At 54.5% G+C, this 18,155-nt stretch overlaps 1 protein-coding gene across 1 annotated transcript in view; it reads right to left on the reverse strand.

Annotated features, from left to right (window-relative positions):
• Window positions 1-14,985, reverse strand: part of RIMS4 (regulating synaptic membrane exocytosis 4) — a 53,086-nt gene extending 38,101 nt beyond the window's left edge. The window contains exon 1 of the mRNA XM_037521482.2: window positions 14,642-14,985. Within this exon, the coding sequence (XP_037377379.1) occupies window positions 14,642-14,738 (97 nt within the window). The 5' untranslated portion in view covers window positions 14,739-14,985. The remainder of the gene's footprint in view (window positions 1-14,641) is intronic.
• Window positions 14,986-18,155: the final 3,170 nt, after the last annotated feature.

An 18,155-nucleotide genomic window follows, 5' to 3' on the forward strand; every position in this document is an offset into this window, starting at 1 on the left:
CATTAAGGGTGGGCACAGGGCAGCAACACGGCCCGCTTTCACTTGGAGGCCATCCACTCTTAGCAGGGCAGAAGGGGGAGCCTCTTCCTACTTGACCCTCCTCTAAGAGGAATTTCTAGTTCAACCACAGGGAGAGAGAGGGGGAGAGGAGCGTTTCTCTGCATGGCACAGAGAGGGTGGGGTGCCCACCAGGGCCCAGGATGTGCTCTCACTCTCAGTTCAAAGGATATGCAAAGCCCCCCTCCCCCATCTTGTGGGGCCTGGGGCAAGAGGATCATAGGGGCCCTCATACTTATTCTAAATATGTAAAAGTTATAAATTAGGCTATTAAATAAAATATGCTCTCTCCTTCCACTCTGACAAATACGCCTTCATAATGACCTTGAGGGCCAGGACAAGTTCAAATTTAGAATCCTCACAGTTCCAAAGCCAAATACAGATCGGTCTCAGGGACAGCCACCCCTCCCTGCGTGCCCCCCTCTGCACATCAAGGGGTACACTCTGTGTTGAGCTCACACCCCCACCAACAGCCACTTCAGAGCCACCTATCAGGGCACCAGGATGGACAGAGCCCAGCTAGGGAGGTCCTGGGGCAAGGGTCTGCAGAGACCCTAAGCTGACTCGGGGCGCTGGGCCAGGGGATTCAAGACCCACCTACTCAGAGCCTGGCGGGCAAAGAGGGGTCCCCTTCACAGATTCCTCACCCCATGAGGAGCACCAGTAATGCTGTGACCCCAGCTCAGGTCCCTTCTTCCCAGGTGAAGCACCAGTTGGGCCCACCACGCACCACACGTATGCGAAAGCTGCCCTGCCACGGCCCAGTCTCTGGGGTGCTGTGGCCCAACATTTACCAAACCCTTGAACAAATCAACAGGTTTGCCAGCCATGGGGCTGAAGAGAACATAAGGCACTGCTCACCTTTCTTCCCCAGTGACACCCAGATTTTGGGGTTTTGATTTTCCGGGCAGCCCGGAGTGTCTGCCCTACTCGGAGCCCTTTCTGGCGCTGGAGACACATGCAGACGCCACTGCAGGTCCTGGTCAAGGGCGAGGTCAAAGGCAGCCCTCCCACCCCACCTTTAACTAAGAGTGGTTTCCCTTTATTATTTTATTTAATTTTTTTTAAGATGTAGACATTCACCTCTGGAGAGAAATTATGGGTTTCAAGAGTTCTTAACAAAGAGCTTCATTCCAGAAATGTAAAGCCGGCATTTTAAATTTGGTTCTTATTCACTGCTGGAGAGTATTAGAATGAAGATTACAAATTTAATAATGTAACACGGCAGGAATTGGCTCGGCCTCGTCTCCAGGAGAGTAATTTATTCCTGCCTTCGAACCGCCACTTCCCAGCCTCCCAGCATCACCAGACCAGCCTGGTGACAGACTCCTGACTTCCGTGTGCCCTGGCCCACGCAGCAGCCCCAACACCAGAAAAGCATCAGCGCTGTGGTCCGAGGAGTCAGTGTTGGAACAGCCCCCCACATTTGGAGAGAGTCACCATAAGCAAAGGGAGCCACCCCTGGGCTACTGGGCCCCACTCTCTGCAGCTGTAGCCAGAGGGTCTTTGCAACTGCCACGTCTGCATCTGTCACTGTCCTACTACAAACCCAACTTGAGCATAAGCTCAAGTCCAAGATTCTTGACTTTAAAGACCCAATGTGACCCACTTCTCCTTTCCCTGAACTTTCTTCTCCCTTTTTTGAAAGATTTATTTTCATTTCTTTATGCATACAAGAACTGGGGTATAGGCCAGAGGTGTGGGGGGTGAGAGGATTCACCAGAGACAGAGTGGGGATCAGAACAGGCAGATCTACTGAAATCCACTGCTGAAGGGAGCAGCGGGCGAGACAGGAGAGGTCTGCTGCACCATGTGGGTCAGCTCCTGGCTGGCGGGGGACTGAACTCATGCTGCAGTGGCTGGTGACAGCTTGATAGCGCTGAGACTTTAACTCCTGTGTCACAGGAAGGCCCTCCTTGGACTTTTAAAACACCATGTCACTTCCCCACCACAGGGCCTTTACATCGCTGCTAGTGATGAAAGAGCAATGTTGACAGAGCACTGACTGTGTGCCACACACTACGCTAAGGGCTGACTGGTGCCCTCTTGGGAATTCCCATCCTCACTCTGTCAGGCAGACTGTAGGGCCAAGTGGTGAAGCTCAGACTCTAAGGTCAGAAAGCTGGACATAAATCCTACCGCGTATCCTGGCTAGCTGTGCCACCTTGGACATTGTGCTAAGCCTCCCTGCATCAGTTTCCTCAATTGCCAAACAGGAATAGGGAGACTATCCACCTCCCAGGGTACTTGGGGGGCTTCAGTGGGTGAATGAAAGTGAAGCATCAGAATGTGCGGGCGCCGCTTGTCAATTATCATCATTGCACTTTACAAAGTGAGAAGCAGAAAAGTGCTGAGCGATTAAATCAAGCAGGCAAATGTGGTCTCCAGACTCTGAAGTCCTCAATTTTTACCTTGACGCAGTTATTGTAGAAAATTTGGAAAATAGGGGCCTCCCCTGTGGCGCAGCAGTTGAGCGCTGGGTTGCGAAGCTGCCCGCAGCCTCTGCAGCGCCGGTTCGATCTCCGGCTGCTCCCCGGCCACCGGAGGAGGGTCCCGCATGGTGCGCAGACCTCTCCTGCAGCCCGCTGCTCCCCTCAGCAGTGTACTTCGGTCTTTCTGCCTGCTCTGCTCCCCGCTCCGGCTCTGGTGAATTCTCTCACCCTCTCGCACCTCTGACAGTGCTTGTATAAATAAATAAATCTTAAAAAAAAAATTTGGAAAATACAAAAGACCCCACACACTAGAAAGCAAAACTACCCATCATCCTGGCTTGTAAATGCAATTGTGGGTCATATTCTATCCATGTGCACGGGTGAGTGAGTGAGTATGTGTGTGTGTGTGTGTGTGTGTGTGTGGGGATTAAGAAAGAGGCGGGGTGGGGACACAGCCACACAGAGAACTCAACCCCCCCCCCACTCTCATAATTAACTCCCAAGTCCACGCTCTCAGCATTAAGGTGTCCGTCTCACTCCCCTCCCCGCCTTCCCATGACCAACTCCACTCAACCCTCTGGTCTCAATTTAATTGCCCCTGCCCCATCCAGACAGGTGAGTTCTCCCCACTACAGCCTTTCCTGGCACCCCACACTTCACAGCAGTGGTCAGAGTATTAGCTGTGCCTTGGGTGAAGGAATGGCCGACCCCACCACCATGACCAGACTGTAAGCTCCATGAGGGCAAAGGCTGAGTTTTCCTGGGCCCCCAGCACCAAGAACGGGTCTGATGGTGAGTTACTGAGTTACTCCAGTAGTTACTGGAGGAAGAAAGGACAGGAATGGGACGGAGGGAGGGAGGAGTTTCAGATTCAGTTTCACTTTCCCAAAGGGCGGCATGCATAGGAATCACATAATTCCTGACCGGGAGGGGCGCACAGTGTGGCCACAGAAAAGGGACAGAGGCCAGACTGTGTTAGAGAGGAGAGCAAAGCACCATGGGGCCACCTGGAGGTATGATCAGCTGTCCCAGATCTGAAGAGAGGTGGCGTGCTTCCTGGAGGAGGTGGCGTGCTTCCTGGAGGAGGTGGCATGCTTCCTGGAGGAGGTGGCACTGGAGCCCCGAGGGGGAGCGGAGGAGGGGAGGGCATCCCAGGGGAGAGGATCGCCCAGCAGAGGCACAGAGGCCAAAAACATGAAGGAGACTCGAAGAGCCAATTTCTGCCTGGAAGTAACAAATGGTTGGAAAGGCTAGAATATGAAGTTCAGTCATCTGCCCCTTTCACCGGCTACCCTGTCTTCAGGACACTCTCCAAACAGCCGCATCCCTGGGCAGACCTGAGCCATGCTGCCCCCTGCCCCACATCCCTCATCGTCACCATTTCAGTGACCACTAACCGGAGGGCTACCTCCAGTGGCAGCAGATGAGACTCCAGGCCCCAGCCCTGTGGCCCTCGACCAATGACGCCCCAGCGTGAGATAACTCAGGGCACTGTTCTACTTGGGGCACCGGCAAGCTACAGACCTTGAGCTACAACATCCAGCTTGTGGCCTCTTTTTCAATTAAGCTTTATTAGAACACAGCCTCACCCATCATTTGCACATCGCCGGTTGCTATTTCCCAGCTCCAGCTGCCCCCGAGGCCCCAGCAACACTGCCCTCTCCAGAGAGTGCTGGGCGGGCCGCAGCGGAATGCCCACCTTTGGCTGCTGCTTTTCCCTCTCAATCTGCTGCTGTGTCACTTGCTCACAGGCCTTACCTGGACTCTGCGTTAAGATGGGAAGAGGAGGGGAGAGTTTCCCATTTCCTATATGCTTTTCAACTTGCAGGCTTGGGAGTCTCAGATGCTCCTCCACACGTTCATTTCCCCCTGGAGAGATGCACCCACCTGATTCCCCTCAAGGTCAACCTTCCTGGTTTGGGGTCCCTCTCTGGGGACAGCACATCCCACAGAAGCTGGGCAGAAGTGGCAGCTCCCTAGAGCCAGATGGAGGCAGTGAGGCCTGGGCCTGCCTGGCTGGGCCCCCAAATCTCTGCTTTAGTCCCGGAGTTGAGCCAAGGCTGATGAGCAGATGAGAGATGTTTTGCAAGACATTTGCTGAGGAACTAATTAATTTCCATTACAGGCCCCAATTAGTGACACATCCACCCACCTACTCCCAGGGCGACTCCAGGCGGCAATCCCCAGGGACGGAGCATGCTGGAAACACAGGGTGACACTGGAAGTCTCAGGCGCTGATAGGGCACAGGTGCTGACTTGGGTCACTTCGTGGAAGAGGAAAAGGCCCAGGGACGGCAGCCAGAAAACTCAGTTCCTCTCCTGGCCTTGCCACAGACCTGCTGAGAAGCTTTGGACAAATGGCAATCCCTCTCTGGACCTCAACAAAAAATAAGTGACCAGCAAGAGACTTTCAGCTGAAAGACTCTAAAACAGTGACAGATACGCTCACCTACACCGTGTGGGGGCTCTCTACAAAGCACTTTACCAAAATTCACGCATTTCATCCTCAGGGCACCTACAAGGCAGGGAGGGACTATTAACAGCCCATTTTACAGTTGAGGAAACTGAGGCTCAGAGTGGTTAAGTAACTTGCTCAAGGTCACACAGCTAATAAAGCAACAAAGCCAGGGAGCAAACCCCAGCTGCAGAGTCCTGTAGTCACCACCCCTTGTGCTCTTGCTGCTCTCACAACCTCACATGCGAGGCACAGGCTGGGCACCACTTTCAGTGCTTAAAAAGAATCTGATAACTGGGAAATAAAGAAAAAACTGTTGCCTAGAAGACCGTGATGGTGGTTTTTGTGGGAGAGGGGCTGGCAGTGAGGTGGGAGGGTGTCTCCCCGGGTGTCCCTAGTGACTTTCGGCTACTTTAACATGTTATCACCAGTCACAGCAGCATCAGGTTTTTGGGAGCTGGGACCAGTGCCACCTGCCCTGAGAGGGGCCAGGAGTGTTAGGAGACAGGGGAGTGGCTGGGACACCAGGCATTAGATATTTTTTGTGCCTTGAAAAAGTTGTACCACCCACATCTATTACCTAAGCCAAATAATACTCCTAAAAATTATTCAAGGACAAATCAGCCAAGGATCAGTTAGAGAGAAACTCAGGCAGGAGGGAACTCTTGGGGGGAAACATGAGGGGATACAGCAGAGTACAGGAGACACCCAAAGGAGCAGATGGGGTCTGGATAAATGTCCTCTCTTTTCTGGGACACCCTGGTTGTTTCTCAAACAAGCCCACTCGGCCCTCGTTCTGCAGATGGGGATTCTGAGGTCTAGAAAGAAGTCGCTGCTGGAGATGCTGAGATTCAGCAGCTGCTGGCATCCCTCTTACAATGCAGCGAGCCTCCCAGGCTCCCCTGGGCACATAGGAAAACCAGCTGCCCAAACCAGAGCCGGAAGTCCCAGCAGCAGGCAATGCACTCCCAACCTCCTCCGCCCTCTGCCAGCGGCAAATCTGCAGGGAAGCAGCAGCTTCGCTTCTGTGCCTGCTGTGTGTTACACACCGTCTCGCTGTCTCTGAGCCTCACAGGTAGAAGTTAATTTGCTCCATTCTGCAAAGGTCCAGGTTGAGGCCCAGGACAGTCACCTATCAGAGTCAAGAGACACAGCCCATAGTTGGCAGAGACTCAAGTCCAGGTTTCTGGCTTCCAAGCTACGCCAGACCCCTTCTGGAGAATATTTCAATTGAGGACAAATCCCACCTAGAGACTATTTGGAACCAGCGTCACCTTTAGACTCTAAATCATGGGCTGGGTGAGACAGAACATCATCAGTTCTGTCTCCAATTTGAGCTAGAGCTCAATCTTCCCTAGAGAACGACCAGCGACCCCTCTCTTGGGAGATTCTAAATAAACTGGCCGGGTCACCTCATTTGGGAGCCTTTCATGGCATTTTGCCCCTTTAAAACAATGATTCCTTTGATGTCCTTATTCCCAGCAGAGACTTGTCCTCAAATGAACCCCCCCGGCTCTAGCACAAGGCCTTGCCTCTCCCAGTGCAATAAAGGGGTGGTGTTCCTTTCTCTCTGGAAAAGGTGCTAGACCCAAACCCCTCATATCCCCAGAGCTGTCTGAGCCCAATAGCGCACAAAAGGACTGGATGACCTGACTCACTTATCCACATAGAGAGCTTCCAGAAGGACTGACGGGGTCCTGTGCATACACCCGGTGCCAAGCAAGGCAGCAGCTAAGGCTCATCAGACAGAGACCAACTTCTGGTAATGGAAACAGGGGCCCCTGAAGACTGTACCCAGATACTGTATGTAGCACCCAATGTTGAAGGCTCTCAGATACAGGCAGCCAGGAGCCAGCCCAAGTTCAGAAGCGGCCTTCATTGCTCTCCAGCTTTTTTCTCGAAGCCAGTGGTTCTCAAGGCAGAGCCCCTGGGTCAGCAGCATCAGTGTTCATCACCTGGGAACTCATTAGAAACGAGAGCTCCAGCCCTGCTCCAGGGTGAATGAGACACTCTCAGGGAGAGGGGGTGGCCAGCAATCTGGATTTTAACAGGCCCCTAGATGAGTTACTCACTAAAACCCACAGCAGCAACATGCCAATTGCAGTGGCTGCCACTAACTGAGGACTTACTATGTGCCCTGCATAAATACACTATCTCATTAGTCCTCACAACTGAGGAAACCTAAGCCCACATGCCCAGTTTTGGGTGGGGTAGATCTTGTACACGATGTCATGCATCCCCACAATAACCCTTGAAAGAACTTACTATGATTACGCCTCATTTTACCAATGAGGAAACGGAGCCCCAGAGTTGAAGCCAATGGCCCAAGATCACACAACTTAGAAGTGGCACAGGCAAGGTGGAAATTCAGGTGTGTCCGATTCCGAAGCCATGTTCTTCCAGCCTCATAACGATAGCTGTCCCTGTACCAGCCTGGGATGCCAAAAAGCTGGGTCAGAGGAGATTCAAGGAGGGAGCTGGGCACGAAGGGTGGGCAGAAGAATCTGACTCCACAGAACCTTCCAGCTACAGGGTGAAAGGAAGCCATGTAATGCGTTTCAAGGCACAGTCAGGAATTAAGACAAGGTATTTGGGAGACATGAGTTCTTAGCTTCTGTCTGACTCTACCCAGCTGGAGGCATTTTCTCTTCCCACTCTGGACCTCAATTTCCCCACCTGCTACTCCTTATCACAGTGTACATGCCCAGGATGATCTGCCCCTTGTCTGCTTCTTTGACCTAGCCTCTCCTTACCCGCTCTCTCTAACCACACTGGTCCCCTAAACGCCTAAAGTCAGGCCAGGAACCCCAATTCACCAGCTGCTCCCCCTACCAACATCACTCTACCCCCTCATCATTCCACTGCTAGATCTTTATCGCTTAGATCTCAGCTAGAATGTCACCAACTCAGGGAGCCTTCCCTGACTACCTTACTTAAGGTTATCTCCTTTCTCATCAACCAGTCCTACCTTTATCCTACTAACACAATCTGAAATTATTAATTGCTTGCATGTTTCCTGTCTATCTCTCCCACCCCAGAACATAACTCCATGAGAACAGACATGTGTCTACCTTAGTTATAGTTAGATAGTTATATCTATCTAACTTAGATATAGTTCTCCAATATATCCCCAGCACCTGGATCACTGCTTGGCACTAAGCAGCTAATTAAATGTCAACTGAAGAATGTCAAAGAAGAAACCTAGAGTTAGAGACCAGAGTCCTGATCCTTGATCTGTGACTCTTTGCAAGCCACTTTGCCTCTCTTGGCCTCAGTTTCCCTCCTAGCCTCATGAAGGGAATGGACTATCTGTTCCCCAAGGGTCCTTCCAAGACATTCAGTTTTGAAAAGCCAGGCCAGGATCTCATCTAGTTGCTCTGTCCAGAAGAGACAGCTGGTCAGGGCGCCTGCAGCAGCTGCCCCTCCCCACCTCCACCAGCGTCCCTGCCCAGCCACGCAGTCATCTCACTCCCCCGTTGCAGAAACTGTTAATGAAGTGCACACTGCTAAATGCAGTTACAATTACGGGGGCTAAGAATAAGGCGCTGACATCAGCTTCGTCAGTTTCTGAGTGAATCAGAAGGGGAGGGGGGAGGAAGGAGAAAAGGGGAGGGGGGTTGGCACTCTGGAGCTGTCAAGTGGAAATAGCGCAGCGTTAAATATAATCCAGCGCTGGCCTACATCAGTCTGGAGAGGCAGGTGATGGCTCAGCCCCCAGGGCCAGGGCAGACAACTGGATTCTTCAAGGAGGTCAGGCAGCCCCGTGATAGGGATCATCCAGGAACTGATGGCCAGGAAGGCACTTGAGCTGGCCAGGCCAGACCGAAGCAGGGTGGCGAAACCTGGAGGGGTACATCAGAATCTGAACTGGTCCTCGTGCCCCAGTTTTGATAGCACAAGTGCAGCCCCTGGGGCTTGGGCAGACTTTCCCACTGGGATGTATTTTGTGCCCAGAGCAGAAGGTGGCCTCAAAAGTCAAGAATACCTGGGCTTGAATGACCACCATGCAATCCAAGAACATCATGAAACCATTAAACTGCTCCAAGCTGCCTGGCTTTACCTCATCTGCAGTAGCAGTAGCCCTTCTGGTTGCTGTGGGACTCAGGACATCATGGAAAGCACTGAGCACAGCTCAGCAAGCCTCTCCGTCATTGATTTTTATAATCCCGAGAGATACTCAGGCAAGGATAATTAACCCCTTTTTCTAGATAAGGAAACTGAGGCCCAGGAAGGATATAGGACTTGCCTGAGGTCCCTGAGCCAAAGTGGAGTCAAATCCAAGCCCCGGGGGGTACACTGGGTGGGTCCCTGAGGGAATTCCAGTGTGGTCATTCTAGGGGGTGGGAGCCAGACTTGGAGCTCTGACAGCAAAACCGTGGAATTGAAATGTAGCCCTGGAAAGATGAGGGTGGGGGAGACGTTTGCACCTATCAGAGCACATTCCCCAAAAGTGGCATCTCTCCAACCATTCCTAAAAGAAATGCCGGAGCAAGGGTTATTAAGGCCATCATGAAAAGATGCCAGAGGAGCAAAGTCAAATACAGACCTGGAGACAGGAGAGAAGGTCAGCTGCTGAGGGAGCTTCTCCTGGGCTCTCGCTCTCCCCCACCCCCTGCGCCACACCGCCCACCCTCACACAGCCTTCAGCAAGAACTACCATTGCCTCTGGGCCTGGGGTGGGAGTGAGGAACTTGGGGCGGGGCGGCAGAGCATCATCCTCAAGGGGAAACAAGGTAGATGGACCCCTGCTTCCTCTTCACACCGAACAGAGCCAGGTGGGCCTCTGGCAGCTATGAACACCAAGGAAGTCAGAGGTATGAGTCTGGCAGCTTGGGGACAGGAAAGAGGGGTGCATGCAGGGAAGGGAACTGAAGGGAAAAGCTCTAAGAATATCAGAGCAGATCCGGAGGCCAGTCCTCTGTGTAGCGGGGAGGGGCGGATCCTCATACACCTAATATTTCTGAAAGACTTCTCACAGGGTAATTTGATTAACATGAAGTAGTTTGGGTCCACAAGCTCACCCACTTGGTGGTAAACTGGGGAGGGGGGAGAATGACAGGAAGTGGCCTGCACTGGGGATGACAGTCAAAACCTCAACCTCACGTCCTCAAGAGGCCCCAATCCCAAAGGATATTTTAAGGCCTCCCCTCTCATCATCCTCCTTTTCCACCCAGCCCCAGACCGCCCACCCCCCCCCCAGGGCTGAAGCACCCTGTTCCCACCATCACAGGGGGAACGGGTGGGACAGTAGGACATTTTGTTTCCCAGAAAAGGCTCAGGTCATATCTCAAGGACAAGAGTTAGCGTCTGTCTGGGAAAGAAAACTCAGCCAAATGGAGTAACATGGGGTTACGAGGGAAGAATTCCAGTGCGGTCATTCCAGGTGCCTGGGGGTGGTGACGGAATTGGAGTTCTGATTCCCCCTGCCGGGATCTGCTGGCAGGATATGGGTATCTCCACCCTGCAACCTAGGAGAGGAAACTCAGACAACCCCCTCCCATTCCCTTCTATCCAAAAACAAGGGAAGTGGGCTTTGTACTGGTTTGTGGAGCCCAGCCACCATGCCACCCCACCCCCAGATTTGGCTGGAGCGGAAGAGAAGGTGCCGAGAAGGACTTTGCAACCCAGAGATGTGGCCCGAACTGCTAGAAGAGGGCCGGGTAGCCAGCCGGTGTTGCCATGGCAACTTCCTCCCTGCACTGACTGGATCGAAGCATCCTTTGAGCAAATCGGAGCTGGCTGCTCCAGCTTCTCCGCCCCTCTCCTGGGCGGGGGAGAACTGGACGCCGAAACCACTTGGTCAGACTCAGGAACACCATTCTCAGTTCCAGACTCTGATGTAACAACCCCCTTTGGCATTTGCTAGAAGCTGGAGACACCCCTACTCCCAGCTGTGCCCCAATGCAGAGTGGCAGGGCTAGGACTGTAAAGTAATGCAAATGAGCTATTAAGGAAAAGCAGGGAAACGGAGAACTGAAAGGCTCCCCACCCTCTCGTTCAGCATGCAAGCCCCCCAAATCCCATCCTTAAACCACTTGCAACAAGGAGGGCCAACTCTGCCTTAATAGCTAGAACAATGCACTAAAATTAGCTTATAAAAATTATAAAAGCCAACGTTTTGAGTATCAAGCTTTCCTCTCCCCGAGCCCAAAGATCTCTGTTACAGTTATGCTCAAAAACACGTCCTGCTTGGTAATAAATTAACAGGTACTGAGAGTCTACCTGGGGCCAGGTACTCTACTAAACCCTTTACAAAGCACATACGATACAATTAAAAGCAGAGGTGCTTGAGTCAGATTGCTGAAGTTCAAATCCTAACTCCCTCACTTCTCAGCTGAGTGACCTTGAACATTTTACTCTCTTGGTGCCTCAGTTTTCTCATCTGAAAATGGGGTGTTAATTTCACAGAACTGTTGTGAAGAAAGGATACAGATAATATACTTAAACTGCTTAGGAGGATGTCTGGCAAAAGGTAATCATTTTTCAAATGTTGATCCTATGGGGTCCATGCCATTGCTTTCTTATGCAGATCCATGAGAAAACCTGAGATGAGGGAGGATCTAACTTGTCCCTACCTCATCCCACCTCCACCCCCCACCCCCCCACCCCAACTGCAAACCCAGCAAGGCTAGGCCAGGAAGACAGGGACACAAAATGCCCCCAAGTGCCAGCATCTTTGTGAAGCTGTCACAAGCAATACAAGAAATGAGTTCAGTGTGCAGGAAGGAAGATACTCCTTGAGAAAGATTCTAGGAATCTGTGCTGGCCAGCAGGCTGAGCCCCCCCAATGTTTGGATAGGGGTGGAGGGAAGGGGAGCTTTTCTGCCCACAAAATGTCCAAGGCTCCCAAGCCCAAGGCAGGAAAGAGCCCTGGCCCAGTTAAGGCTAATGAAATAGTCTCCTCCTCACACCGTTTCTCAGGAAACCAGCTGAAGGGTAGCATGGAAGCCCTGAAGATGCTTCTGGCTGGGTCAGGGTAATGAAGAAGATGCACTCAACAGGAGTCAAGACAGCAACAAAGCAGGCGAGCCAGAGACCCAAGAGGGTTATACCCAGGAGCTACCAGGGAACAGCAGGCATAAGGAGCAGGAGAAAAGGGACATGGAGCCAGTTCAGCCAGCCCTCCTACCCACCACTCTCTGTCCAGTATCTGAAAGATTATTCACACTGCTTTTAGGAATTAGTTCATGCGGTGCTGTTCTAAAAGAATAAATCCAAAAGGTTTTTTTTAGGAGAAAATTAGTGACTTTGAGAAGAACAAGAGAAATTAAGCACCAAGACAACGTTCCCTGCTTCCGATTTTCATCAGACACTCATTAGTCTTCCGGAAATGAACTTGACTTTCTCCCTCCCCCACCCAAACTCAATGCACCCCTCAAGAGGAGCCGACAGGGAGGGCAAGATACCCAAACCAAACTCATGGCTGCCAACGGCTCCCTGGGAGCCCCTCACTTGGGAACCATTTTCTATACAGCAAGCTTTGGCTTTTGAAAAGAATCCTCTTTCAAAGACAGGGCTACGGCTTTGCTGGAAAGAGAACAGGAAACCTGGCTTTAGTCTAGACTGTGCCTGCCTCACTGGGTGACCTTGGGTTACACACACACACACACACACACACTGAGCTCAGCCTCTCACACATTTACATTCACACTAAGACACACACACACTTTGGGGGCAACAAGGGGTTGGACAAGATAATTTCTAGGTCTCAGCCAAATGGAAAACAAGAATATGAAGAATCCCACTGGGGAAAAAAATCCTCCGGTGGACCTTTATTTAGAAAAATCCCTAATATTGCATGAAGTTATCTACTCTGGCTTAAGGAAACCAGAGCGAGCAGCCTGCAACACCTGCATCAATAACCAAGGCAGTGTCCCCATGACGGAGTCTGACTTTGGAGAAACACCTCACTGCCACTGGTGGGCCACAAACCATGTCCCTCCCAACCTGGCCCTTGAGCCCCCAGGGGCCTGTTGAACTTCAGGAGAGACCCTGACCACCAGTGAAGGGAGGTGGGGCAGTCGGCTCACCTAAGCTGGTGGGGCCCCCAGCATAGGCCACTTTGTGAGACAGCTGCCCCCACTCCACCTCTCTGTGCCTTGACCAGAGTAACAGTACGAGCTCCCTTAGCTCCACCAAGGGGGCAATGAAGCCTCTGGGTCTCCATTATTTTTTCTGTAAAATGGCTGGCTCTACAGCAACCATCCTCACCCCCCACGCCCCCTCCCGGGTCCAAGTCAGCCACAGGTCTGCCTTGCATCCCCCCATGTATACATCAACCAGTTCTTCTGGACAGACTTCCTTCCTTTTCCCCACCAGCCTCCTGCTCCAGCAGGAAGTCTGAGCACCCACCACCGGCTGCTCTGTCATGGTTTACCAGCTCACTGGTTGACCAGACAGGGGTCCCTACAGGCGGAGAGTTTAAAACCAGGGTCCATGAACTGCCTAAAACTTGAAGACAAAATTTTGTGTGTGGGGGGGGGGAGGTGCATAAGATACAGTCCATGTCTTCTTCATCAGGATGTCAAAAGTGTCCATGAAACCATTTTGTGCCCCGACATGCCATGACATACACCCCCTTCTCTGTCCCCTCATTGAATCCAAATACTCCCAGATTTTCAGCTTATAAAACGCAGTTAACTCAATCCTCACACCATATAGACCCTCGTGTCTAAGGCATTGCATCCCACTTTACAGAAGAGGAAATCGGGGTCAGGATACCCAACTTATAACTTGCCCAAGGTCACAGCTGATGAGAAGTAGAGAGGACTGAACCCTGACTATGACTCCACAAGGGCACATCCTGGGGAACTCTCACCCAAGCCCGCCAGCTACCCCACCTGTTGATGGATGCTCCTCCTCACCCCAGATCTAGATGGGGGCCCTCATGTTCCCTCTGCCTTGTCCCAGGGCCCCAGAGAGCAGGTTTCCTACATCTCCCCACCCCCAGGCCCTGGCTGCGCTGCCGGCAGGTAGCGGGGACGGCCGCCAGGGTCAGGCCCACCCAGAAGGGTGACTCCAGGGACAAGAGCACCCGCGGGCAGGGGCACACCGGGAGGGCGCGCGGGTGTAGAGGAGCCGCCGCCCCACGCCTCCCTCCCGCCCCAGCAAGCGCGAAGGAAAGGCCGTCACCCTGGGTCCACCCAGCCGGAGAAGCACCGAGAGTCCGAGCCCCCACGTCTCCTCGGGGGAGGGGAGGGGACACAAATGGGGGCGTCCACGGCCTTGGGCGCAGGGCGGGGGGTCTGGATGCAGCCAAGACAAAGATGGAGAGGTAAGGTCCGCGCGCCACCTCCAATGGCGGGGGGCGCGCCGGAGCTCCAGGGGTGCGGCGGCCAGAGCTTCGCCTTGGCCGAGAGGGCATACAGGGGAGACTGGGGGGGGGGGCAGATCGGATCCAGGGACAAGCCAGGGGGCACCTAGGAGGCGCAGGTGAGTAGCGAGAGCCGGGTCCTGGCGCCCCAAGGGCCCACCTGCGGGAAAGGGGTGAATGCAGAGGATCCAGGGGTCCCCAGGGGGCGGCAGGAGGCGAGGAGACAGGGCATCTCTGGGACCTTGGGGGCCCGCGGAGCGGGAAGGCGACCCTGGGGCGCATCCCCGAGCGGGTTGGGGGCGGGGAGGCGAGTGGCCGCCTCGGGGGCGCACCGGGTCGGGCGCGGGGGCCTCCCCTCGGGCGCCCGAGCCGCCGCGCGCTTACCCGCGTCCTCGTCGTCGAAGGAGTTCATGCACGGGAAGTAGATGGCGAGCGCCTCGAAGGAGGCGGACAGGCTGAGGCGGCTCTGCGAGCGCTCCATGCCCGCGCCCGCGCCGGGCGCCTCGGCCGCGGCGGCGGCGGCGGGCGGCTTGGGCAGCTTGGCCGCCCCATTCTTGACGCGGAGTACGGCGCGCGGCGTGGTGGCGGCGGCCCGGGGCCGGGCCGGGGCTCCGCGGCGGGGCGGGCGGGCGGCGGGGCGGCGGCGGGCGGCGGGCCGGGAGCGGGCGGCGCGCGGGGCTCCCGGCGGCGGCGGCGTCGGCGGCGGCTGTGGCGGCGCAGCGCGCTCTGGCCCGCGGCGCCCCCCGCCGGCCGCGCAGGGCGGGCTCGGAGCCGCCGCCGCAGCCAATCGGCGCGGCCCGGGGAGGGGGCGACGCGCGCGGGGCGTGGGGGCCGGGAGGGCGCGGGCGGCGCCCCGCCTCGCCGCCCCCAGCCCCGCCGGGGAGCGCGCCCCGAGGGAGAGCGCGCCCCGGGCCCCGCCCGCCGTGTCCAGCCCCGCGCCCGGCCCTCGGGCTCGCCGGTCGCCGACGGACAGGCCTCCCCCGGGGACACAGTCACCCCCGGAGCGACAGGCGCCGCCCCTCCGCGCTCAGCCTCCCACCCCGAGACCCTCGGATGCGTTTACACACCCCCCCCCCCCGGGCTCACCCAGGCGCACACCTGGAGACACTTGTGGAACCGCTCCACGCACACCCTCAGACGCCAGAAACTCACACAGGTAGATGCGCCCACCTACCCCTCGGGCCACACCCAGGGACCCACCCGGGTGGGTACACCCAGAAACGACCACAGCCAAAGACCTGCAGACGCAGCCGGTGACACACGAGGTCACCCGTGGCCACTCGGAGAGCCGCGCAGAGGCCCCTCAGATCCCACGCAGATGTAAGACAAGTTCAGACTCACACACAAGTGCTCACCCCAGGCGCGGCGGCACAGACCGGTCACTCCTGGTGACAGATGCCCTCAGACCCCTACACCAACCCTGAGTCACACACTCAGACACTCCCACACACCCCCAGAGGCTCACACTCGCAGACCCCCACCGTCAGCACAGCGGCCCCTGGAAGCCAGGACTCCAGTCCCCAGCGTCCACCCAACACCAGACCCGAGACGTCCCCTCATAATGAGCTCCCAGCTCCCCAGCCCCTCTTTATGAAACAACCGCGTGAGATGCCAAGAGCCCAGAGCTTCAGTGCCCCTGAGACACTATCTCTCTGCGGACCTTGGGCAAAGCCCCTCGCCTGGCTGACCTGTCTCCTCATCTGTACAACCATGGGAACGCTCCATTTGACATGGTTGTGAGGACCAAGCAAGATGACCCGTGCATTCATTACTATCGCTGGGAAACAACACCCATTTCCTAGCTTGCAGTTCTGCAGGTGAGAAGCCTGAGCAGGCTCAAGGTGTTTGTGGGTAGACAGAGGGGCACCCCAGTACCCCCAAGCCTGCATGCTCTAAATGAATTCCACCATCCACTGCATTAAGCCAAAGCCTAGTGTGTAAGACCTTTAATAAAAAATAACTTTAATAGGGCTTCCCCGGTGGCGCAGTGGGTTGAGCACTGTGCTGTGAAGCGGTCTGCAGCCTCTGTAGCATGAGTTCGATCCCTGGCTGGCCAGGGAGAAACCCACATGGCGTGCTAGACCTCTGCTGCCTCGCCAGCTGCTCCCCTCAGCAGTGTCTTCAGTCCTTATGCTGGTTCTGCTCCCCGCTCTGTCTGGTGAACTTTCTCACGCTCCCGTGCCTCTGACCTGTACCCCAGTTCTTGTATAAATAAATCTTTAAAAAAAAAAAAAAAGAACTTTAATAGGATTAGTGTGCATGGAGAGAGAAGAGAAGAAAGCATAACAGCTTAGTGAAACACCTAAAGTTACCCATCCCCTCATGGGTAAGGGTCCAGCCAAACGGGGTTGACCCAAAGCAGGGTCATTGAGGCCCAAAAACTTGCCACAAGTCTAAGGCACCTTCTGGTGGGAAGCCATGGGTAAGGGGCAGAAGGGACCAGGCCAGTCTGGAAGGAAAGAAGCAAAGCCAAGTACAAGTCAAGATAAAGGCGGCCATTGCCAGCCTACCCATGGGTCTCTCACCCACATGTCCCCCTAGTCCCTGGTGCAAGTCGAAGCTGAGAAGCCAGCACTTCTTCACACCTTTCTGCTCCACGTGCCTCCTCCAAGACTTCTCTCTTGTCCAAGTCTTCTCTCCAAGCCCCTTCCCCAGCAACCAGCTCCTCCCTTCATTAGGTGGGGCAGTGAGCCTGGAAGCTCCCCTTTCCATGGAGACCACACTGTTGCAGAGGGGCCCTTTGCGTAGGGTCAGCCTGGGCCTTATCTGGAGAAGAAGCTGCTTCCAGCCTCATTCAGGTTGGTGGTGCTGTCGGCCCAAGGCGCTTGAGTGCGCTTGTTCACAGCTGCTAGAGCCGGCACTCTGGTCTTTGACCGTGGCCTCTGCACCTACCAGGTCAGCATCAGGATGTCAGACACGTCTCATCCTATGCATGTGCCTTCCCTGCTGCTTTACTAATGGACAACACCCTGCTTTTAAAGAACACCTGTCTGGGCCTCCCCGGTGGTGCAGTGGTTGAGCGCTGGGCTGCGAAGCTGCCAGCAGCCTCTGCAGCACCAGTTCGATCCCCGGCCACAGGCGAGGGTCCCACATGGTGCACAGACCTCTCCTGCAGCGCCCGCTGCTCCCCTCAGCAATGTTCTTCCTCAGTCTGCCTGTTCTACTCCCCGCTCTGGCTCTGGTGAATTCTCTCACCCTCCCGTGCTTCTGACTACACAGTGCTTTTATAAATTAAAAAAAAAAAAGTTAAAAAAATATTTATTTATTTATGCATACAAGTGCTGGGGTGCAGGCCAGAGGTATGGGAGGTGAGAGGATTCACCAGAGACAGATTGGAGAGCAGAACAGGCAGATTTACTGAAATACACTGCTGAGGGGAGCAGTGGGCTAGGCAGGAGAGGTCTGCTGCACCATATGGGTCAGCTCCCTGGCCAGCCCCCCACACCCCTAATCCCTCACCCCCAACCAGGGAGGTGACCCACATGGCACAGCAGACCTCTCCTGTCATTTCACTCAGTCTGCCTGTTCTGCTCCCCACTCTGTCTCTGGTGAGTCCTCTCACCACCCCCCACCTCTGGCCTACACCCCAGCTCTTGTATGCATAAATAAGTAAAATAAATCTTTTAAAAAAGAAAAAGGAAAAGAAAAATTACCAGGAAATGTGAAACTGGGGAAAGTTGGGATGGACGAGAGCTAATGAACCCGATTGAGATAGAAAAATATTTTAAGCTGTTGAAAAGCTAAAAAAGAGGTGGCTCCCTTAATACATTAAAAAAAAAACCCTCCATATGTAAAGAGTCCATGGTGCTAATGGGAAATGGAGCAAGGACATGGACAGACAGTTCACAGAGGGAGAAAAACACATGACATATGAATAGCAAGACATTGTTCAGCATCT

This window comes from Talpa occidentalis, unplaced genomic scaffold, assembly GCF_014898055.3.
Source record: "Talpa occidentalis isolate TD23 unplaced genomic scaffold, MPIMG_talOcc4v2.1 talOcc4.10, whole genome shotgun sequence".
NCBI lineage: Eukaryota > Metazoa > Chordata > Mammalia > Eulipotyphla > Talpidae > Talpa > Talpa occidentalis.